An 18696-nucleotide genomic window follows, 5' to 3' on the forward strand; every position below is an offset into this window, starting at 1 on the left:
TTACTGATTTTGTCAGAAATTTCCAGGACTGTACCTTCCTTTCTCTTTAGATTTGCACGTGAGGACCATCCTTCATTTATTCAGTAATGAATTCGAAATATATATTCATATTAAGGATATTTTTAATCCCTTTTGATTTAAATATATACGGACTTATTTATTTTTTTAATAACAAATTTATAAATCTATATCAGTTGCGTTGAGAGAGAGAGAGAGAGCTATTAACAATCGATACCGAGATCAGCACAGAAGAAGAAGAAGAAAGAGAGGGAGAGGGAGAGTCTATTTTAACTTTTTACGCTGGGAGTAACTTTATTAAAAAGCTTTCGCATTGCTTACACTTTGTTTGTTAAAAAAGTATTTTTGTCTAAACGCCGAACATGTATATTAAAGACGAACATTTACCAAGAATAGTGCAATTTGACGACCGTAACATACGAATAATTATTGGAGCAACCTATCAAATGATTTCGCAAGTTGTCAACAACGCCGTCCGAATGTCCTAGTTCCTAATCTAAACGCAATGTTAACGGTGGTCGGTGGAAATAACAGGTATAAACATTCTGACCAATCAAGTTAAAAGTATTGAAATTTATTTGTCAAATTATTGTATCGAGAAATGATAATGATATTTCAATTTATCAATTTAGTGCGAGAAGTTAATGAATTTTGGTTATTATATAGGCCTAATCTTGCAGTGATGATTAAAAGACACTGAATTTAGTTTATTTCAGAAAATGTGGATATAATCATCAATGTTTCTTATTAAGTTTTACACAGTTTATCATAATTTTTTTTCAGTCATTACTTTATTTGTTAATCTTATCAACTAAAAATTATCTTTGTGTACTAGCTATATATATAGCTGTGAAACCGCTAATTAGAATAATTAGTAGATTTTATTTCATAAAGTATGTCGAAGGACAACAAATCCATCAGGAAGTTCATTTACTGGCCGAACTTTGAACTCAGTGAAGATGGCAGTAACATTGAAGTAGGGACAGGAGCAGGGCTTGACGTCAAAGTGACCATCAGTAACAGTCTAGTCCAATGTGTGGGGCAGCCCCTATCAGAAAAATGTCGCTGGTTCAAAATGAACATCAAATATCTAGCTACAGGTCTACTTTTCTTTTTTGTATATTTTTCAGTTATCATTTAATAGTAAACCATGTGAAGAAACTTTTAATTTTTAACAAAAGAATTGGAATATTATATATATGATACTTTTATGAATTTAAAGCTTTACTATATTCTTAGGAAATTGTATAATCATACATATTATTACTATTTTCTTATATCATAATATAAAAAACATAACATCAAACCAAAAAAAATATTTCTCCTTCTACATCAGGTTCATTTATAATGTTTGGATTGAACCCCGGGTGTTTGACTGGGATCCCGGAGTGGGACAGATACAAGTCTGTGAGATATGTCAGTGACACGGGCGGGGTTCTGAGTCAGGGGGTTGGAGAGAACACCCATGTCAAGTACGGTGTAGGTAAGGAAACGTCATTTCATTCATTCATCCTTTTCATGCATTTCTGCACGTAAGGCAGTAAGGAAACGTACTGGTACATCTTTATTTTTAGATTTAAAGTGTAAATATCTGTACACTTGTAAATGCAATGTTTATTTCCTTGCATGAGGTCATTGCTGGTTAACATACAATATTGGAAAATCTCCTAAAAATGAGTTCCATATAAGGCACATGCATTTATAACTTTAGATATGTATTCTCTATTCTGTCACAAGTTTCTGCTTTCACCACCTTTTGCTTGATATTCTGATAATCTAGCTCTAATACTTTTGTGCCAAAATTACATTCATCTATTTAATAATAATAAAAAAATTACAGATTATCTATTTCGGAATGCCCCCTCTACTTCCTCAGGGTTCAATGCTTAATAACCAAATATAAAAAGTCTACAGAGAATTTGCATTGCAAAAAAAATTCTTTAAAGTACCCGAATGATAACATTGAAAAACTGTTCAAGATATTCAGGGTGACTTAAATCCAAATGGAGAAAAGATGTTAACTTTACCCTATGTAGTAATCTCCCTGAGAAATCTGTTTGTGTTCCTATGAAATTGTTTTGAGTGAAAAATGATAATAAATTTGTCAATGAAGATTTTTTTTGGATTTTTTTCCCAATTTCAATTGGACTTTTTTCACGGTATGATTATTTTGATTTGAAAAAATTGTCCAAATGTGATGGAAACAATAACTTTGGAAAGACTATAGATTACTCTTTAATATCCCTCAAAATTTATTTCAGCAACTACTGTAGTCTAATATCATTCAATAGTCTATATATTTTTGCAGCTATTTGAATAAATGAATATCACCATCACTGAACTCTTTAAGTGTATTGGAATTATTCTTTATCTATATAAATTATGTATTTGCAATGTAATTAAGTGATCAACATATTTGACTTAATTTTATTATAATTTTTAATACCCATGGACAGAGCATGCATGGATTATTCTTTTATGGTAAAGGTTTTATTGTGCCATATTTGAAACCAAACACATTTTTAAAATGTTATTAATGTTTTTAATTCCTAAATTTCTGGAGTTTTTTTTGTTTTTGAAAAAAAAAAATCTATTAATATTCTTTAATAGATAACATGTTCCTTAAATATTTCCCTTTCAAAAGTTTTTGTTTTAAAGCCAGACACAATTTCCATTAATATCGTACAAATATTAAGAATCCTTCTAGCTATAATCAATGAAATCTTGCTACGGGAATTAGATCTCTAACTGTAGTAAGCAACTAAGAATACTTCAAAAAAATTTGAGTGGGAGAAGAAAGATTACAAGATTATTGTGGATTGTAGACTTTAAAACTTTAATCCAAACATTTGAAAATAGTTTTCTTCTTAAATATATTTGTTCTTCAGAATATTTGATGTAACATACAGATGCTAATATGAGCCAGCTAGTCACAAATAATACATCCACAGATTCACTGTACTTGCTCATGTATAAATATATATATTTTTTCTATACATATTAAAAACCTACACAGTTATTGCATCTCAAAATTTTTTTGTTATTTTAGGTGATGAAATTGTGTGCTACGTGGAGAAGTTTTTCAAAGACAAGTGCCTGGTCAACTTTTTCACCAATGGGAAGCTAGTGTATCGACACTGGGGCCACATGGACAAGGAGAATGTGTATGCCACCGTTGGAGTCAAGTTTGGTCCTGCTCACCTCATAGTCCAATGGCCCAAGCCAGGAGACTTCAAAATTGATATAGTATGTTTAAAAGGTTTTTTTTTACATTTCAGACTTAAATCTGTGAATTAGTTAAATACCATCTTCGCAGGCTTGGGGTTTTCAGTCCAAATCGCTCCCCATAAATATTTGGGAGAGGAGTTAACTGAAAACTCTGGGCTTGTGAAGATGGTTAAATTCATTCAATAACTAGCTATCATGTAATATGAGTCAAATGCCTTGTTTAAAATCAAAAGTGGTTTTATTAGATCTTGAAGAACTAATCTAAACCAAAATCTTTTTCACAATCCTCATAGTACATGCATTACATTACATACTACATTGCAATATACCATGTTATTAGTTATTAGAAAAGTTATCAAAGATCAATATGTGTTTTAATTTTGACAGCTATCTCTAGAGAATTGGATATGTCAGAGAGCTTCAATTACCACTAAAGATGACACAAAAACCATGGAACTGACTAATTTGGTCGGTAAAAAGTCCTGTTACTCGGCCCAGGGCCCAAGACCTTTAAGTAAAAGTAAGCATATAAACTATTGAGTACAAGAGTTTCTTTTAATTAATATCAATACCGGTATATGTAATACCCTAATAAACAATGCTAAAATCTTCAACTCAGAGCACATTTTATGTATAAAATACATGCATGCACAAAAAGATATCTCATTCATGTTTAGGTTGATTTACAGAAAAGTATATCCTCAGACAATTTCTATCCATTTACTACATTTCTCTGAATTTAAGTACCTGTCCATCTTTCAAAAGAACCTGATTTTCATGCACCAGATTATATTTGTGGGTACATTGACATGATAGGTGGTATTTTTTTTTACATTGTCATCAAAACAGATTCCAGCTACTTTGAAATCAAAATACAGAATCAGAAGTCGGTGTGCCCAGCTATTGGCCTGACCACTGCTCTCCTGTCGACAGGGATGTTCTACGCATGTGGATGGGGGGACGAGGACGGCAAACCTACATATGGTTACCATGGAGAAGACGGCTGTATTAAAAAGAATATGTTTGACGGTACACTTTGTTTATTTTTAAATTTGTTTTTCAGTTTAAATCTATATTCTTTATAAAACTGTTAATTAAATTTAAAAAAGAAAAATATATGCGTCATTTTTTTACAATATTTTACCACTTTCAGATAGGGATGTTTTGCAAAAAAGAAAATTACAAAAAAAATATTATGAACTCAGCATTAAAATTATACATATAGTACTATATTTTATAACTTTGATTCTGTTATTTTATAGGGTATGTTGCTCAGAATGATGAATGGAAATGTGGAGTTGGGGACAGAATGGGATGTGGAGTTGTCATAGACAACAAGAAGCTATCCACCAGACTCCCCGAAGAGACTCCAGTGTATATCTTTGCTACAAAGAATGGAAAGGTCATCCATGTCCAGGGGGATATTATCCCAGAAGACGGTTACTATCCCACAATATCTTTCTTTGAAAAAGGTATAAGTCTATAAACAAAGAGTATTTTTGCAAACATCTTTTACTTTTCTTGTATTTAAAATGACTTGTATTTGAAGAGTTGTTCCCCTTGACTGCTCCGTAATTGATTTGACAAATGCATTTTAATGATAATTTTCTCTGAAATTTGATACATATTATGCAAGATCAATGTCATTACAAGCAAACCCTCTAGATATATTCTTGTAAGTGATTTACATAATAAATTTTGGTGTTCATAAACAAACTCAAGCTGTTGCCCATCAATATCGGAACTCTGTGTCATTAATTGTAAAAATGTTAATGATTGGTTTTCTTTTGCTGTGAACATTTACCCCTCCCCTAAAAGGCATTAATCAAATATCAATAAATTCTGAGCATTGTTAAATAATTTTTTTGAAAATTATTAATGTGAATAAATAATATATCTTTTCTTCTGGCATATAAGTTCTGATCTTCCTTCCCTACACTAGCCCATTAAATAAAAAAGAAAAGAGTAGACTATAAAAATAATCTGAATACTAATACATGTACAATTTATAAAATCATGTTTTTGCACAGGTAGTTCAGTGACAGTGAAGTACCCAGCAGATCCGCCATTACTGGACATTGATATGGAGAATCAAATCAACCTTCAGCGTGACATCATCACAGACTTCAAGATGTCCAACAGAATCAAGTTTGACTCCTTCGAGAGTGACAGAGGAGCAAAGTTTTCTCTGGTGAAGCAGGAGGAGGACGATGACATAGTCCGGGGTATCATGTGCCTCAGAAGAGCCTTCAAACAAAATAACTACTTCCAATTAACTACTAGTCAATTCAGTATGTTGATTTTTCCTGAGTATTACCGTTTTCAGTATAACATGTATTTCACCAAGAATTATATCAATATATGTCCTATTATAGTTATGATATATTAAAAGCACATATCAGCACAGAGAGAGAGAGAGAGAGAGAGAGAGAGAGAGAGAGGGGTGTTACAATATTTGAATCAATATGCTTTGAAAGATTCACTAGTAATTTGCATTGCTTTATTATGTACCGTATATTTTCACAAATGTTGCTTCAATGTACCTTCATATAATTTTATTGACAGAAAGTGTTCAAATGGGTTTCATGGAGTACAGCTCAGTGTGGGATGACAAAGAGAATTGTCTGTACAGCTTTGACAACAAAAATATCACTCACAGGGAATCCCTCATCAGAACCAGAAACTTCAGCCCAGGTCTAGCATTCAAGTTCTTTTCTTTGGTTGAGAATTGTTAATTTAACTTGTCATACTCTTGCGGTATATCCAGGGTTAATTGTGATGGCAAATATTTTTCCCACACTTTTTTTTTTATACTGCACACAAGGACATTGATGATATTACAATACATATCATGATATTACATTTATGCACATCATAACATTACAATGCATAGCATGACATTACAATGCATGATCTTTGAATGTATAAATCAACCAACAGGTACCACCACTATCTCTGCCTTGGTTTGGAAGGCCTGTGATAAGAGTGCAGTGGTGCTTTTTTTTGAGGGAGAGGTCCTAGACAAGAAACTCCTGGGGCGCTGTATCATAGAGAGCGCTGCCTCCCAGCTGGAGATATTCCCTGCCATCACCATGACAGATGATTGGACATTTGAAGTGGATTGGGATGAAAGTGAGGCAGTGGATTTCAACATTGTAAGAAATATGCTTTGAATGTGTTTAAACATATCTAGCAAGTTTTAGGGTGTTTTAATTTCATAGCACATAATGGTGAATTTTTTAAACTGATTTAGTATGGAGGCACCTAGGTTAAGGAAATGAAACATTTGACAGACATGTATAAGGGAACTATTCGCCTCCATTTTATTTTTGCTCATTTCGCTCTTTTTAACAGCGGATTAAGACTTGGCGAATTCTAATGTCTTATATCGTCTTTCTTTTATATGTACCATAACATTGTTGGGGCGAATTTACAAGGCAAAACCGTCATTAGAAGCAAAAATATCACAAGGCGAAAATAAACCTGTATCCAGTATGCCTACTATAGTCTGTCCCAAGTTATTGCTTCCATCAATTTTTGATGATTTTTAATAAAAATACACATACCTGTGAATGAAATACAGTTGAAATCAATGAAAGGGAATATATCCAAGATATCTTCATTGAACAATTATCCCTTTTCACTCATAAAATTTCACAGGAACAAAAAACAATTTTCTTATGGAGATTTATAATGGGAAATGTTTACATCTTTTCTCCATTTGGAAGTACTCGGGATACCTCACGCAATTTTTTAATGTTATCATTCGGGCTTATTAATGGCTGATGCAATGCAAAATCTCTGTAGACTTTCAATTTTGGGATGTGTATTGAAACCTGAAGCAGTAGAGGGGGCGTTTCAAAACAAATAATCAAGCAAAAAGTGGTGAAAGCAAAAACTTGGGACAAAGTATAGTGGCAAAACATGGAAACTGAAACCAATAAATCTTTCAATAATAGTTAAACATTGCAAGATTTCATGAAACACATTGACCAACAGTCTCATGGTCGCACAACACATGCATATAAACAGCTATGATTTATATTGCGATCTATAAAAAATCGTGCATCGGTCTTGCGAGTACACAAAGCATTGCTAAACATTCGTATTCTGTCACATCTGAATAGTGTGCATGTCCATTATTTTGAGGAGACTTGAATTGCGAGAAAATAATGCATGCAATGAATGCGAGCTGACATGCAACATATATGCGATAGCTTGTTCGAAACAAAAAAATTCTGATTGCAAAGTGTTGTAAAGTGCTGATGCGCCAATGTGAAAGCGGCTTTATGCTTGTTGAAATTTTTGTATTATTCATCCTTTCATTCATTCAATGATGCAAATAAATGACCAATTTTTATATTTTCTCACTTGATTGGACACTTTTTGTGTCCCCTGATTGAAATGGATTGAGAGCCTAATTTGCAGAGTTTAATTATCATGTTGTTCCAACAGGAGGAGGTAGGGACCTGGATTTTACCAGACGAGGCCCTGGTTGTGGAGGGTAACACAATATCTGTGACGGACCAGGCCCAGTCCTTCCCTGTGTGTGCTCTGTCCTCAGGCAACCTCAGAAAAGGTTTGTTGACATACTGCAGATTCCTAGTGCAAAGTTAATACCCAAATAATAATGTATTTCATTAGTTTTATCTCATCAAACTAGAACCAAATTTTGCCATTTAATCTGCGCAATTCAGCACTTCAAGACTTGAATATTTGAACGTTAATATGTTGCATGCATGCCGAAATGAGAGGAAATGCATATAACCTCTTTTTTTTAATTGTATAGTAACAATGCCCTGTCTATTTTTCAGGAAAGTCCTACTTTGAAGTCACCTTACTGGAGACCTCCCACAAGACTTTCCCCGGGGTGGGGGTGTGCTCAGCCTCCTGCCCCACAGACTCACTGGTGGGGTACAGGGTCACATGGCTACAGAACATTGCTCTCTATCTTCACAAAGGTCATGTTCTCTTTGGTCAAGGTGAGTGCTTCAGATGATATTCATGTTTACCTTTAACCTTTCAATGACTACCGGTAATAGGGTCATGCTGTCAAACAAAAAGTAATGTAATGCAATTCATTGACTTAAAACTACAATTAAATTCAATCAAGCTGATCTTAAAAAATCTAACCTGTAATATAGCAATACTTTCTTCTTTGATAAATCTTTTACACAAAAGGGCTGCAAATATTTGATAAGCATAAAATGTTGTAATCTATGGATATCAAAATTTACAGAGAAGAGTTTCGATTTGTCGGAGGAACAGGAAGTAAAAGTCGGAGATACCATAGGATGTCAGGTTATCTTCCCTGACAAGACAGACAAACTGCAGATGGCGCTGGTCAAGTTCTTTGTCAATGGAGTGTTTGTGTATAAAGAAGTAATCGGAGTCAACCCATCTGGATTGTTTGTTGCTTTGTGCTTTGAATCAGAGGGCAAGTGCTTTTAACTTTCCAATGCATTGTGAAATTTTTAGTTTTAGTCTAACAATCTAATGAAGAATGCAATATTTTTTTATAAGTACAAGTATATTAATCTTAGCGAGATTCGTTGAGAATGAAAATTTTTGACCGAAGTCCGTCAAAAATTTTCAGTCTCGACAAATCTCGGTGAGATTGCAAGTATATATAATCCATTAATTCTTACAGAGAGATAAAATTGTATTTTTCAATGCACTTAATAGAGAAATTACCCCCATAATCTATTTCAGTTTGATTATATATATTTGATTATATATATATATTTTTGAGAATAAAAATTAAAAAAAAAAAAACAACCTGACTTTTCTATGTCATTTTGGTACCTATTAATTAGACATAAGAGTAAAAAAAATAAACTGAAATTTGAAGGCCTAATTATTTTACCTGTCAGTACTCATACCAAAAATATTCTCGATATGACGTCAAACAAGAAAATAATATATAGCATTCTGCTTACCAAGACTCAGAGAGTGATCTTCTGAATGTTTAACTTGCTCTATTGTAGGAGACAAGGTGTCGCTTGATTTTTCCAAAGAATCCCCTGCGGACCTGGAGACCACAAAAGAGTTATCTTTAATGTTTAACAGTTACCAGGATGAACCCAGGAAAGTGCAGGAATACCAGACTCTCTCTCGGAAAAAGACTATGTACATCACCCAACAGTCCTTTGGGCATTCATATGGTAAGTGAGATTTATCTATGATTATACGTTCAAACTTTGCTTTTAAAATCTCCATACCTAAATGTTAATCAAGGTGGGTTTTTTTTATCGCTGTTATGTTTTGCATGAAAATGAAATAAACAGTAATTTTCATAGTTCATATTTAAAATAATTTTAAGCATAATGTACCTTTTTTTCATCATTAACATATATATTAACCTGAATTTAAAAAAAAATCATCTTTTGTAGAATCGATCAATTCATTTGTTTCTTTAATTTTCTATTCTCTGGAAAAAATACAATTTTCAAGGAGATAATTATTTTTTGACAAAACGTATTTCACTATTGAAAAAAAAAATATGGTTGCTGAATATTAAACTGCATGAATTGTATTTGTTACTGTAGATGTTGTCTTCTCTACAGGCACCAAGATGGGTACTCCTCGTATAAGAGACCGGCCCATGTACGTCTATGTGTCCCACGCAAACAAAGATGGACCCAAAGCCAATATCATTTTCACTGAGTATGTATTTCAATACACATGGACTATATATGATAAGGGCCTAAAATGGCCCCCTAAAATGAACATCATCATTTTACTATCATTCTTTGTTTTCTTAGTACAGATATGTATGTGATGTGTTTACATAATTTTCATTTTGGTTCAAGTGCCCACAATTTAGAAATATGACATTGTAAAGACAACCATTTCCCGCCGTTTTTGCATTTTTAGCATAAAACAGCTTGTTTTCAAGCAGTTTTTCCTTCATAAAACATAGAGCGCATTCTTGAACAATAAAATATTTTAATCAGAGATGTATCTAGCCAAGACAAAATAAGTGACAAAAAAATTTTCCTTGTTCAAGCATGCGCTCTATATTTCCCATTCGTAAATAGATAAGAAAAATGTCGATTTTTGGCTGATTTTGATTGAATAATAGAAATGGCATCACTTCTGACGTCATATACTGCCAGTGAGTGCAAAGAAATCAAATAAATAGATGAAAAATATATTTTATATCAACTCTTCTAAAAAATTTGTTAACATTTTATTGTACCCAAAACACTTAAAAAATGGTGAATTATGGGGGCCAAATTTAACTCTTATCATATATAGTTCTTTAATTATTGTCAACCAAAGATCTTTAAAATGCAAAACCTGATACAGCTCATGAGGTTTCTTATTGGTACATGTATATACAACATGTCTATTCTTTGGCATGTGAATAAGAATAATATTAATCTCTTGACCAACACGAAACATTTAATCACATGCTATGAGCTTGAAAAAATATTTTAAAAATTCTGCATTAAGTTTGCTATAGAAATAAGGTATTTTGATAAATATACAGTGGCTAATCCGTTTACATTAAGCAGATAATCACATAGAACCATTCACACATTTTCAGGAAATGGCACTTGCTGACCAAAGTAGATTAACTCAGAGTACACAGGGCTATGGATAGGCATAAAATGCCTTTTGAAACAAAACTAATAATTTAGAAGAATTTAGAATGAATTCTATTTCATTACATATACACTGAATAAATTACTTAAATGCCACTTTAGCCTGCCAATTTTACAGTATACTATAAAACATGTAGCAACTATAGGGTTCTCTGAAAGCATCAAAGTCTACATCTTTAAACTCTCAAATACCAGTAGCCTATATCTTATCAAGATCCTACCTGCTCATGAATGTTAAAACTCATTGGTTTGGTAATGTGTATGTACCTGTAGCTATAAATATATTTGTTAATTCATCTATTTTTTACAATTTTTAGCTCTGACCTCATTCAAATAATACCTCACTGGTGTAAAGATTTTAAGGAGCCTTTTCATTAAATTATTCTTCTGTCATTCAAAGAGAGTCATTTATAAGTGAGATTGAGCAAGTTCTACAGATTATAGTTTAAAATATTCCTTGTTATTTTGGTAATATTTTCCAATTTTTGGGAGTTGATTTTAATCAACTCTCCTTTGCAGTTACTCTGGCAAACCTAGCTGCAATAATGTAGCCCTCTCCCGATTTTTTTTTTTTTTGGGAGAGGGCTACAACTCCATAGGATCTCCGTAATGGTGCAAGTGCGGGAGTGATTCACTCCCGCAACGATTTCGTCTCAAATCGTATATAAATGACAATAACATCTGCATTTCTTACCTGAACTCAAATATTGTGGGTGTCTATGGCATAAATTAATCCAAAAATATCAAGTATAGTCCATATATCGGTTATTTTTCGTGTATGTTAACAACGCAAGTTGAATTTGTCCGCCATGTTTACTGACCTTGACCGGTTTTATTTTGGGACAGCCAATGAGAATTTAGGAGCGGATCTTGAACTGAATATAGGAATTCCCCTATTTTAAACATAATTAACGCGGTAAATATGAATTTTCCTTTATATACCATTTCCTTAAATGATTTTTTAGTGATAGAACGAGGTAAGATCGATTATTTACACTGACATTCATGTTATCAAGCCCATCAAAACTCCAAGCGTAAATCCCATAAAATCACGCGAGAACTGTCATGGCTGCTGAAAAAGACGACTGGTAAACATGCTGATGTGTTTTATCTGGTTTTGATTTATATACAGTTAGTTTGTTCAACCTGAATTAAAAAATCATTTTATCTAAAGGAAGTCAAATATAAAATCGATCTTTTCAGACCGAAGTCAGTCGCATTAAAAAATTAATTTTGCACCATTACAGAGATCCTATGGAATTGTAGCCCTCTCCAGTAAACATCAGATATAAAAAATCGGAGAGGGCTACATTATTGCAGCTATGGCAAACCGAAAGTGAAACAGTGTTTGGACCTAAGCACAAATCATCACCGCTGACAAGACTTAGTTCTTGAAAATAATAGAAAAATTCGATGTAATATACACTGAAGCATTGTTTTTCAAGGAAACTTATCTATAAACACTTTGAAAATAGTCAGATTTTATATAATATGAACAATTTAGATATTTTTGTAGTCTCATGTGTTCCTAGGCCAGAGTTAATAAAGTCTCGTTCAAACAGACGCTCGGCTGTCTCCGTAATTATCCGACAAGCAGAGAGGCTCTCTTGCTTGTCGGAGATTAATGGAGAAAGCCGAGCGTCTGATTGAACGAGACTAGAGTTTGATATCAATAGTGCTTGGATCGGTACGATTTTTAGAATTGTTTCGATTTCTAATACATAGTTTGAAATCTATCTTTAAATATTACACAACATGATTCATATGGGGTTTCTCGAAATTCTTGTCAGAAAAGTCTAAAAGTGTAAAAAAGTGTGTAATTCAAATACAGACTAGAAACTAATTGCCATGCAAATTAAGTTGATTTTAAAATCAATGAAAATCGATAAAATCAACTCCTGTCAGTACTTCAGTACTTTGATTTTCCTCCTATGTGCAGACTGACATCCAGTGGTCTACTAGCGGAGACATCTGCCTGGAATGCCACCCCGGCAGCCAAACGGCAGAAAATCAGCGAGTGTGACATCATGCTGATATGTATCTCCAAACATTCACTCAAAGACTCAGAGCAGGCCATGGAGCTTCAGAATCTAGTGACAGAGAGTAAGCAGCAATTAGTGCCTTGTGTACACAATATAACTATTTATCCAATATGCATATTACTGATGGGTATATATGCACATTGAATAAATACAGTTGAACCTGTTTATCTAGAACATCAATATCTGGAACACAATTGTTATTTTGTAGCGCATTGGAAGTCTCAGCTATACAGTTGAACCTCTTTAAGTGGAATCCATGGATATCTTGATTATTTTGACTGTCTCTTTAAAGTTTGAGAAAATGTGGTTTGACTGTATATTTCTATGAATTAATGCATTATGGAAGGTTTCAGAAAGATATGTCGACATTTTAAAATCAATACAGCTAGATCTTGATGTTAAGTTTAGGATTAAAATTCATATACAGTATTGCATATACCAGTGAAAGGTTCAATACCAGGCACATGTACAATATTCAAAGGAAGTATTTTCTATTTTTTCTGTAGATAAAAAACTGGTTCCCGTTCTTTTGGAGGATATGAAATGGCCGCCTGCAGGAAACTTTAAGTCCCACAGTAAATATCTGCTGAAGTTTGAGGAGGCTGTGTTTCTCTTTAATGAAGACACCATGGACTTCAAAAAGCTTGTGAATTATATAAGTGAATTTGTATTGCAGGTAAGAGTGCTGCCCTATATATACAGAAAATTCCATCTAAAACGCAATGCTTAAAATCGTGTAAAGATCCTTTGCAAATCTAAAATTATCATTTTCATGTTCCTTTAAGCTGTGAATCAAATGAAAACAAGAGGCCCATGGGCCACATCGCTCACCTGAACAGCAGTTCCTTGTTACATTACATTTCGTAGCATACGCTTTTTCTATTTTAAACATTGAACCCCTTTCTGGGGACCCAGTTATGGTCCAAGGTTTATGGTTGGCTTGAACAACATAAATAGTAACATAGGAATGAAAATGTGAAGCACTGCGGTGGGACCTGAAAAACTGAACATAGCAGAGTTCCACTTCAAGAGGAATAACTCTCAGACTGTACAGAACACAAGAAAGATAACTCTTGGTTCCACTACATTAGAGTTTACACAATTTGAGGATCCTTGCATAGTAATCTCACAAACTGTAGCATTATAGTTCTCGAGAAAAACTTTTTAAAAACATTTTCAATATATCCTTCTATGTTAAACTTTGAACCCCTCTTGGGGCCACATTATTAGTCCAGTGCTAAAGTTTTAATTATTTGGAATCTACATTATTTAAGGATGCTTGCCTAGTTATCTCACAAGCTGAAGCATTATAGTTCCCTAGAAAAAGATTTTTCAACATTTTCCCTCTATATTTCTATGCTAAACTTTGAACACCTCTTGGGGCCCCAGTATTAGATTGAGATCACGGCTTTTATAATTTCGAATCTACACTATTTGAGGGTGCTGACGTAGTTATCTGACAAATTGATGCATTGTAGTTCTCGAAAAGAAGATTTTTAAATATTTTCCATATATACCGGTACTTCTACATTTAACTTTAAACCCATCTTGGGTCTCTAGTATTAGTCCAGGGGTCACTATTTTAAAACTGTCGAACCTTCATTATACAAGGTTGTATGCATGATAGTAATCTCACAAATTGAAGCATTGTAGTTCTCGAGAAGAAGATTTTTTAACATGTTACCTTTATATTTCTTTAATAAATTTTGACCCCATCTTGGGGCCCCAGTATTGGTCCGGGGGTCACAATTTTACCAATTAGGAATCTACATAAGCAAAGGATGCATGCATAGAAATTCCACAAACTAAAACATTGTAGTTCTTGAGAAGAAAATTTTTAAACTTTTCCTTTATGTTTTTTAAAATGTTTAAATTTTGAACCCCTCTTGGTGCCCATCAATTGTCCGGGAGTTACAATTTTTTGAATCTACATTATTTTAGGATGTACATGTATGCATAGTAATATCCCAAACAGTTGCACTATAGTTCTTGAGAAGAAAATTTTAAAACATTTTCCTACATATGTTAAAATCTAAACCCCTACTGGGGCCCCACTTTTTGTTCGGGGGTCACGATTTTTACAATCTTCACTATGTATACAACCTTTTGTGTATGTATTGGCATTTTTGGTGAAGTGGTTCTTGAGAAGAAAATTTTTAAACATTTTTCATATGTAGTTCTATGTTAAACTTTGAACCCCGCCTGGGGCCCCAGTCTTGGTCCGAGGGTCACGATTTCTACAATTTAGAATCTTCATTATACATACAAGCTTTTGTGTAAATATTGGCATTTCTGGTGCAGTGGTTCTTGAGAACAACATTTTTTAAACATTTTCCTAAGGTATTTCTATGTTAAACTTTGAACCCCACTTGGGGCCCCAGTTTTGGTCCGAGGGGCACGATTTTTACAATTTAAAATCTTCACTATATATACAAGCTATTGTGTAAATATTGGCATTTCTGGTGCAGTGGTTCTTGAGAAGAAGATTTTTAAACATTTTCCTATGTATTTCTATGTTAAACTTTGAACCCCGCCTGGGGCCCCAGTTTTGGTCCGAGGGTCACGATTTTTACAATTTAGAATCTTCACTATGTATACAAGCTTTTGTGTAAATATTGGCATTTCTGGTGCAGTGGTTCTTGAGAAGAAGATTTTTAAAAAATTTTCCATATGTTGTTCTATGTTAAACTTTGAACCCCGCCTGGGGCCCCAGTTTTGGTCAGAGGGTCACCATTTTTACAATTTAGAATCTTCACTATATATGAAAGCTTTTGTGTAAATATTGGCATTTCTGGTGCAGTGGTTCTTGAGAAGAAGATTTTTAAACATTTTCCTATGTATTTCTATGTTAAACTTTGAACCCCGCCTGGGGCCCCAGTTTTGGTCCGAGGGTCACGATTTTTATAATTTAGAATCTTCACTATGTATACAAGCTTTTGTGTAAATATTGGCATTTCTGGTGCAGTGGTTCTTGAGAAGAAGATTTTTAAAAAAATTTCCATATGTTGTTCTATGTTAAACTTTGAACCCCGCCTGGGGCCCCAGTTTTGGTCCGAGGGTCACCATTTTTACAATTTCGAATCTTCACTATATATGAAAGCTTTTGTGTAAATATTGGCATTTCTGGTGCAGTGGTTCTTGAGAAGAAGATTTTTTAAACATTTTCCTATGTATTTCTATGTTAAACTTTGAACCCCGCCTGGGGCCCCAGTTTTGGTCCGAGGGTCACGATTTTTACAATTTAGAATCTTCACTATATATACAAGCTTTTGTGTAAATATTGGCATTTCTGGTGCTGTGGTTCTTGAGAAGAAGATTTTTAAAGACATGCACCCTAAACTTACTGTTTCGCAATTATCTCCCTTTTGAAAAGGGCTGTGCCCTTTATTTTCACAATTTATAACCCCCTTTCCATAAGGATGCTTTGTACCAAATTTGGTTAAATTTGGCCCAGTGGTTTTTGAGAAGAAGTTGAAAATGTGAAAAGTTTACAGACGGACGGACAGACAGACAGACGGACAGACGGACGGACGGACGACGGACAACGGGTGATCAGAAAAGCTCACTTGAACCTTCGGTTCAGGTGAGCTAAAAAACAAAAACAAAAATTTAACTCTTTCAATTTCTCATGATTCTCATGATACAACTTAATGGCATTATCATGGAAATATAAGTACGCTAAGCATAAAATAACGAATCAAAATTAACTACAGCAATTGAAATGTTGCATCTGTAAAACTGTTTTGTTTGAACATTTCATACAGCTATATATAGCTAGTTCAAAGATGCACATTGATACATTAAAGGAGGACATTAAAGCACCAAAACTAGAGATAGCTGAACCAATCCCAGTCATAAACTTCAGCAGGGGCCCAATGTCAACACAAGGACCCAGCCAATCACCATCAGCAATAAAACCATCCAACCAAAAAGTATCTAACAAACCAGCTCCTTCTCAACCAACCAATCAGAAAGAGTCTCCTAAACCCACAAAATCAGCAGCACAGCCTACCTCTAAGGAATCGGATCAGAAACCAAAGTCTAGCACCAAGGTCTGCCAGATTTTATGATTAAAACTTGAATAATAATTTAATATTCATTATCATTTTTTGTGTGTGATATTACTATATATATATATGATTGTTAGACATATTTTATGTTGATGGTAATCAAAAACTATTTATTTTCTAATTAAACAAAATACGTGTATAGTGTTTGAGTGGTTATTGTGCTGCTTTTCAGTGCAGGGGTACATAATGACAACTTTTTACATTTTGTACATGCATGCATATACTGTGGAATCATTTAATTTCATGGGGGCCAATTTTCATGGATTGTGCGTTTTTTGCTGATTCGTTGGGATGTAATTTCGTGGATGCGTTGGTTTTCAGTTTCAGTATGTAAACTAAATCTTTAATAATTAGTTTTCGTTGAGGATGTAAATTCGTGGGAGAGGGCTACCCACGAATACCATGAAAATTGAGCCACCACGAATTCTAATGTATGCTATTCTCTTTTGGGAAGTGGATGAAGGCTATATGCCTGCATGTTCACTTCCTAAAGGAGAATAACAATTTTTAATTATGTTTCCACTTTGAGGGTATTTTGAATTTAAGACTTTTTGTGATATTAAATATACATATCTAATTCTTTGTGATTTTTTGTGTTTTCTTTATACATGTAGCTTTATATATGTAGCATTGTGATATTGTTGATCATATTCTGTTTTCTGTGCAAAAACACTCCTACCAATTTTCATTTATCTGCAGTATGTACTTGTTAATAATTCACAAAAAATTATAAGTTCAAGCAATCCCTCCTCTTCCATTTTAATTTTTTTTTTTTTTACTTTCCAAAGTGGTATCTAATCTTTTTGATTTTGCAAACAGTAAATATAGAACATATTGCACAGTACAATGTATAATACACTATTTTATTAAAATGCTCATTCTAAATAATGTATTTGTTTAAATCAAATTCCATTGCAAATACCGCGGCACTCTGTCTTTTGTCACTGACTGCCTTCCACTTGCCTACTAACTTGCCTTGCTGTAGAGAACTGTCTGCCTAATTGTGATCTAGGATATGATTTTTACCTCGCCGCTTTAGAAAGACACAGTATATGTACATCCATTTCCTTGTACTTTATCTTTTTTTTCCCTATTTGATGTTTTAATTTTTAACATTTGTCTTTTAAGATTGACAGAGCATCTGTTCTGTTACATATTGACCGTTGTTCTTTTCCTTTACATGCATTGAACTTCTTTTGCTTTTTTCATCCATAAACAGTTTCAGCTTTAGTTTGTGCTATTGTTAAGTGCATATTTATTAAATATATATATATTACTGTTTATCTATGAATTTTAATGTACCATACACATTTCATAACAATTTTATTTTTTTATGTCCTATATAACATTGGGTAAATAGTGCCAAAGTTTGTTTTTTTGTTTGTTTTCTAGTTGTCTCATTGAAATAAATGGGACATAATTCTCTAAAATAAAGATGATATTCATACAAAATGTAAATATTTATCTTCATTTCTATTTCATTTCAAGTGCCAAAGCATATGGAATGTATGTGTCAATAATTTTACCATCCTCAGCATTATATATTGACTAATTTTTGCCAACATTAAAGACAGTAATTCATGTGAAGATGCCCCCCCCCCCCCCTTCAAAACTCAAGCTTACTAATTTCACTGATATTTATATATCAGTAGTAAAATTAAATGAAAATTATAGAAAATATGCCTCAGACCCCCTCCCTCCCTTCCTTCCTCCCTCCTTTCCTTTTTC

At 33.5% G+C, this 18696-nt stretch overlaps 1 protein-coding gene across 2 annotated transcripts; it reads left to right on the top strand.

Annotated features, from left to right (window-relative positions):
* Positions 1-468: 468 nt before the first annotated feature.
* LOC128175518 (uncharacterized) lies at positions 469-18441 on the top strand. Of its 2 annotated transcripts, none has more exons than XM_052841207.1 (18): positions 469-552; positions 913-1118; positions 1355-1501; positions 3068-3264; positions 3634-3766; positions 4096-4275; positions 4509-4718; positions 5277-5537; positions 5812-5940; positions 6187-6401; positions 7702-7825; positions 8061-8228; positions 8486-8683; positions 9234-9410; positions 9795-9912; positions 12796-12959; positions 13405-13574; positions 16705-18440. In XM_052841207.1, exons 1-18 carry the CDS (start codon positions 524-526, stop codon positions 16966-16968), a joined length of 3090 nt encoding a protein of 1029 aa, XP_052697167.1. In that variant the 5' UTR covers positions 469-523; the 3' UTR covers positions 16969-18440. The 2 variants fall into 2 exon arrangements, with proteins under 2 accessions (XP_052697167.1, XP_052697168.1); XM_052841208.1 differs by having other exon boundaries at positions 512-552; positions 897-1118; positions 16705-18441.
* Positions 18442-18696: the final 255 nt, after the last annotated feature.

The sequence above is a fragment of the Crassostrea angulata genome, chromosome 3, assembly GCF_025612915.1.
Source record: "Crassostrea angulata isolate pt1a10 chromosome 3, ASM2561291v2, whole genome shotgun sequence".
Lineage (NCBI taxonomy): Eukaryota > Metazoa > Mollusca > Bivalvia > Ostreida > Ostreidae > Magallana > Magallana angulata.

Bases quoted from the DNA above. Each gene is read 5' to 3' on its own strand.
- LOC128175518 (XM_052841207.1), top strand. From the start codon at position 524: ATGTTAACGGTGGTCGGTGGAAATAACAG. The intron at 5,538-5,811 runs GTATGTTGATTT...TTTTATTGACAG, and splicing joins ATTAACTACTAGTCAATTCA to AAAGTGTTCAAATGGGTTTC. The intron at 9,913-12,795 runs GTATGTATTTCA...TCCTATGTGCAG, and splicing joins GCCAATATCATTTTCACTGA to ACTGACATCCAGTGGTCTAC.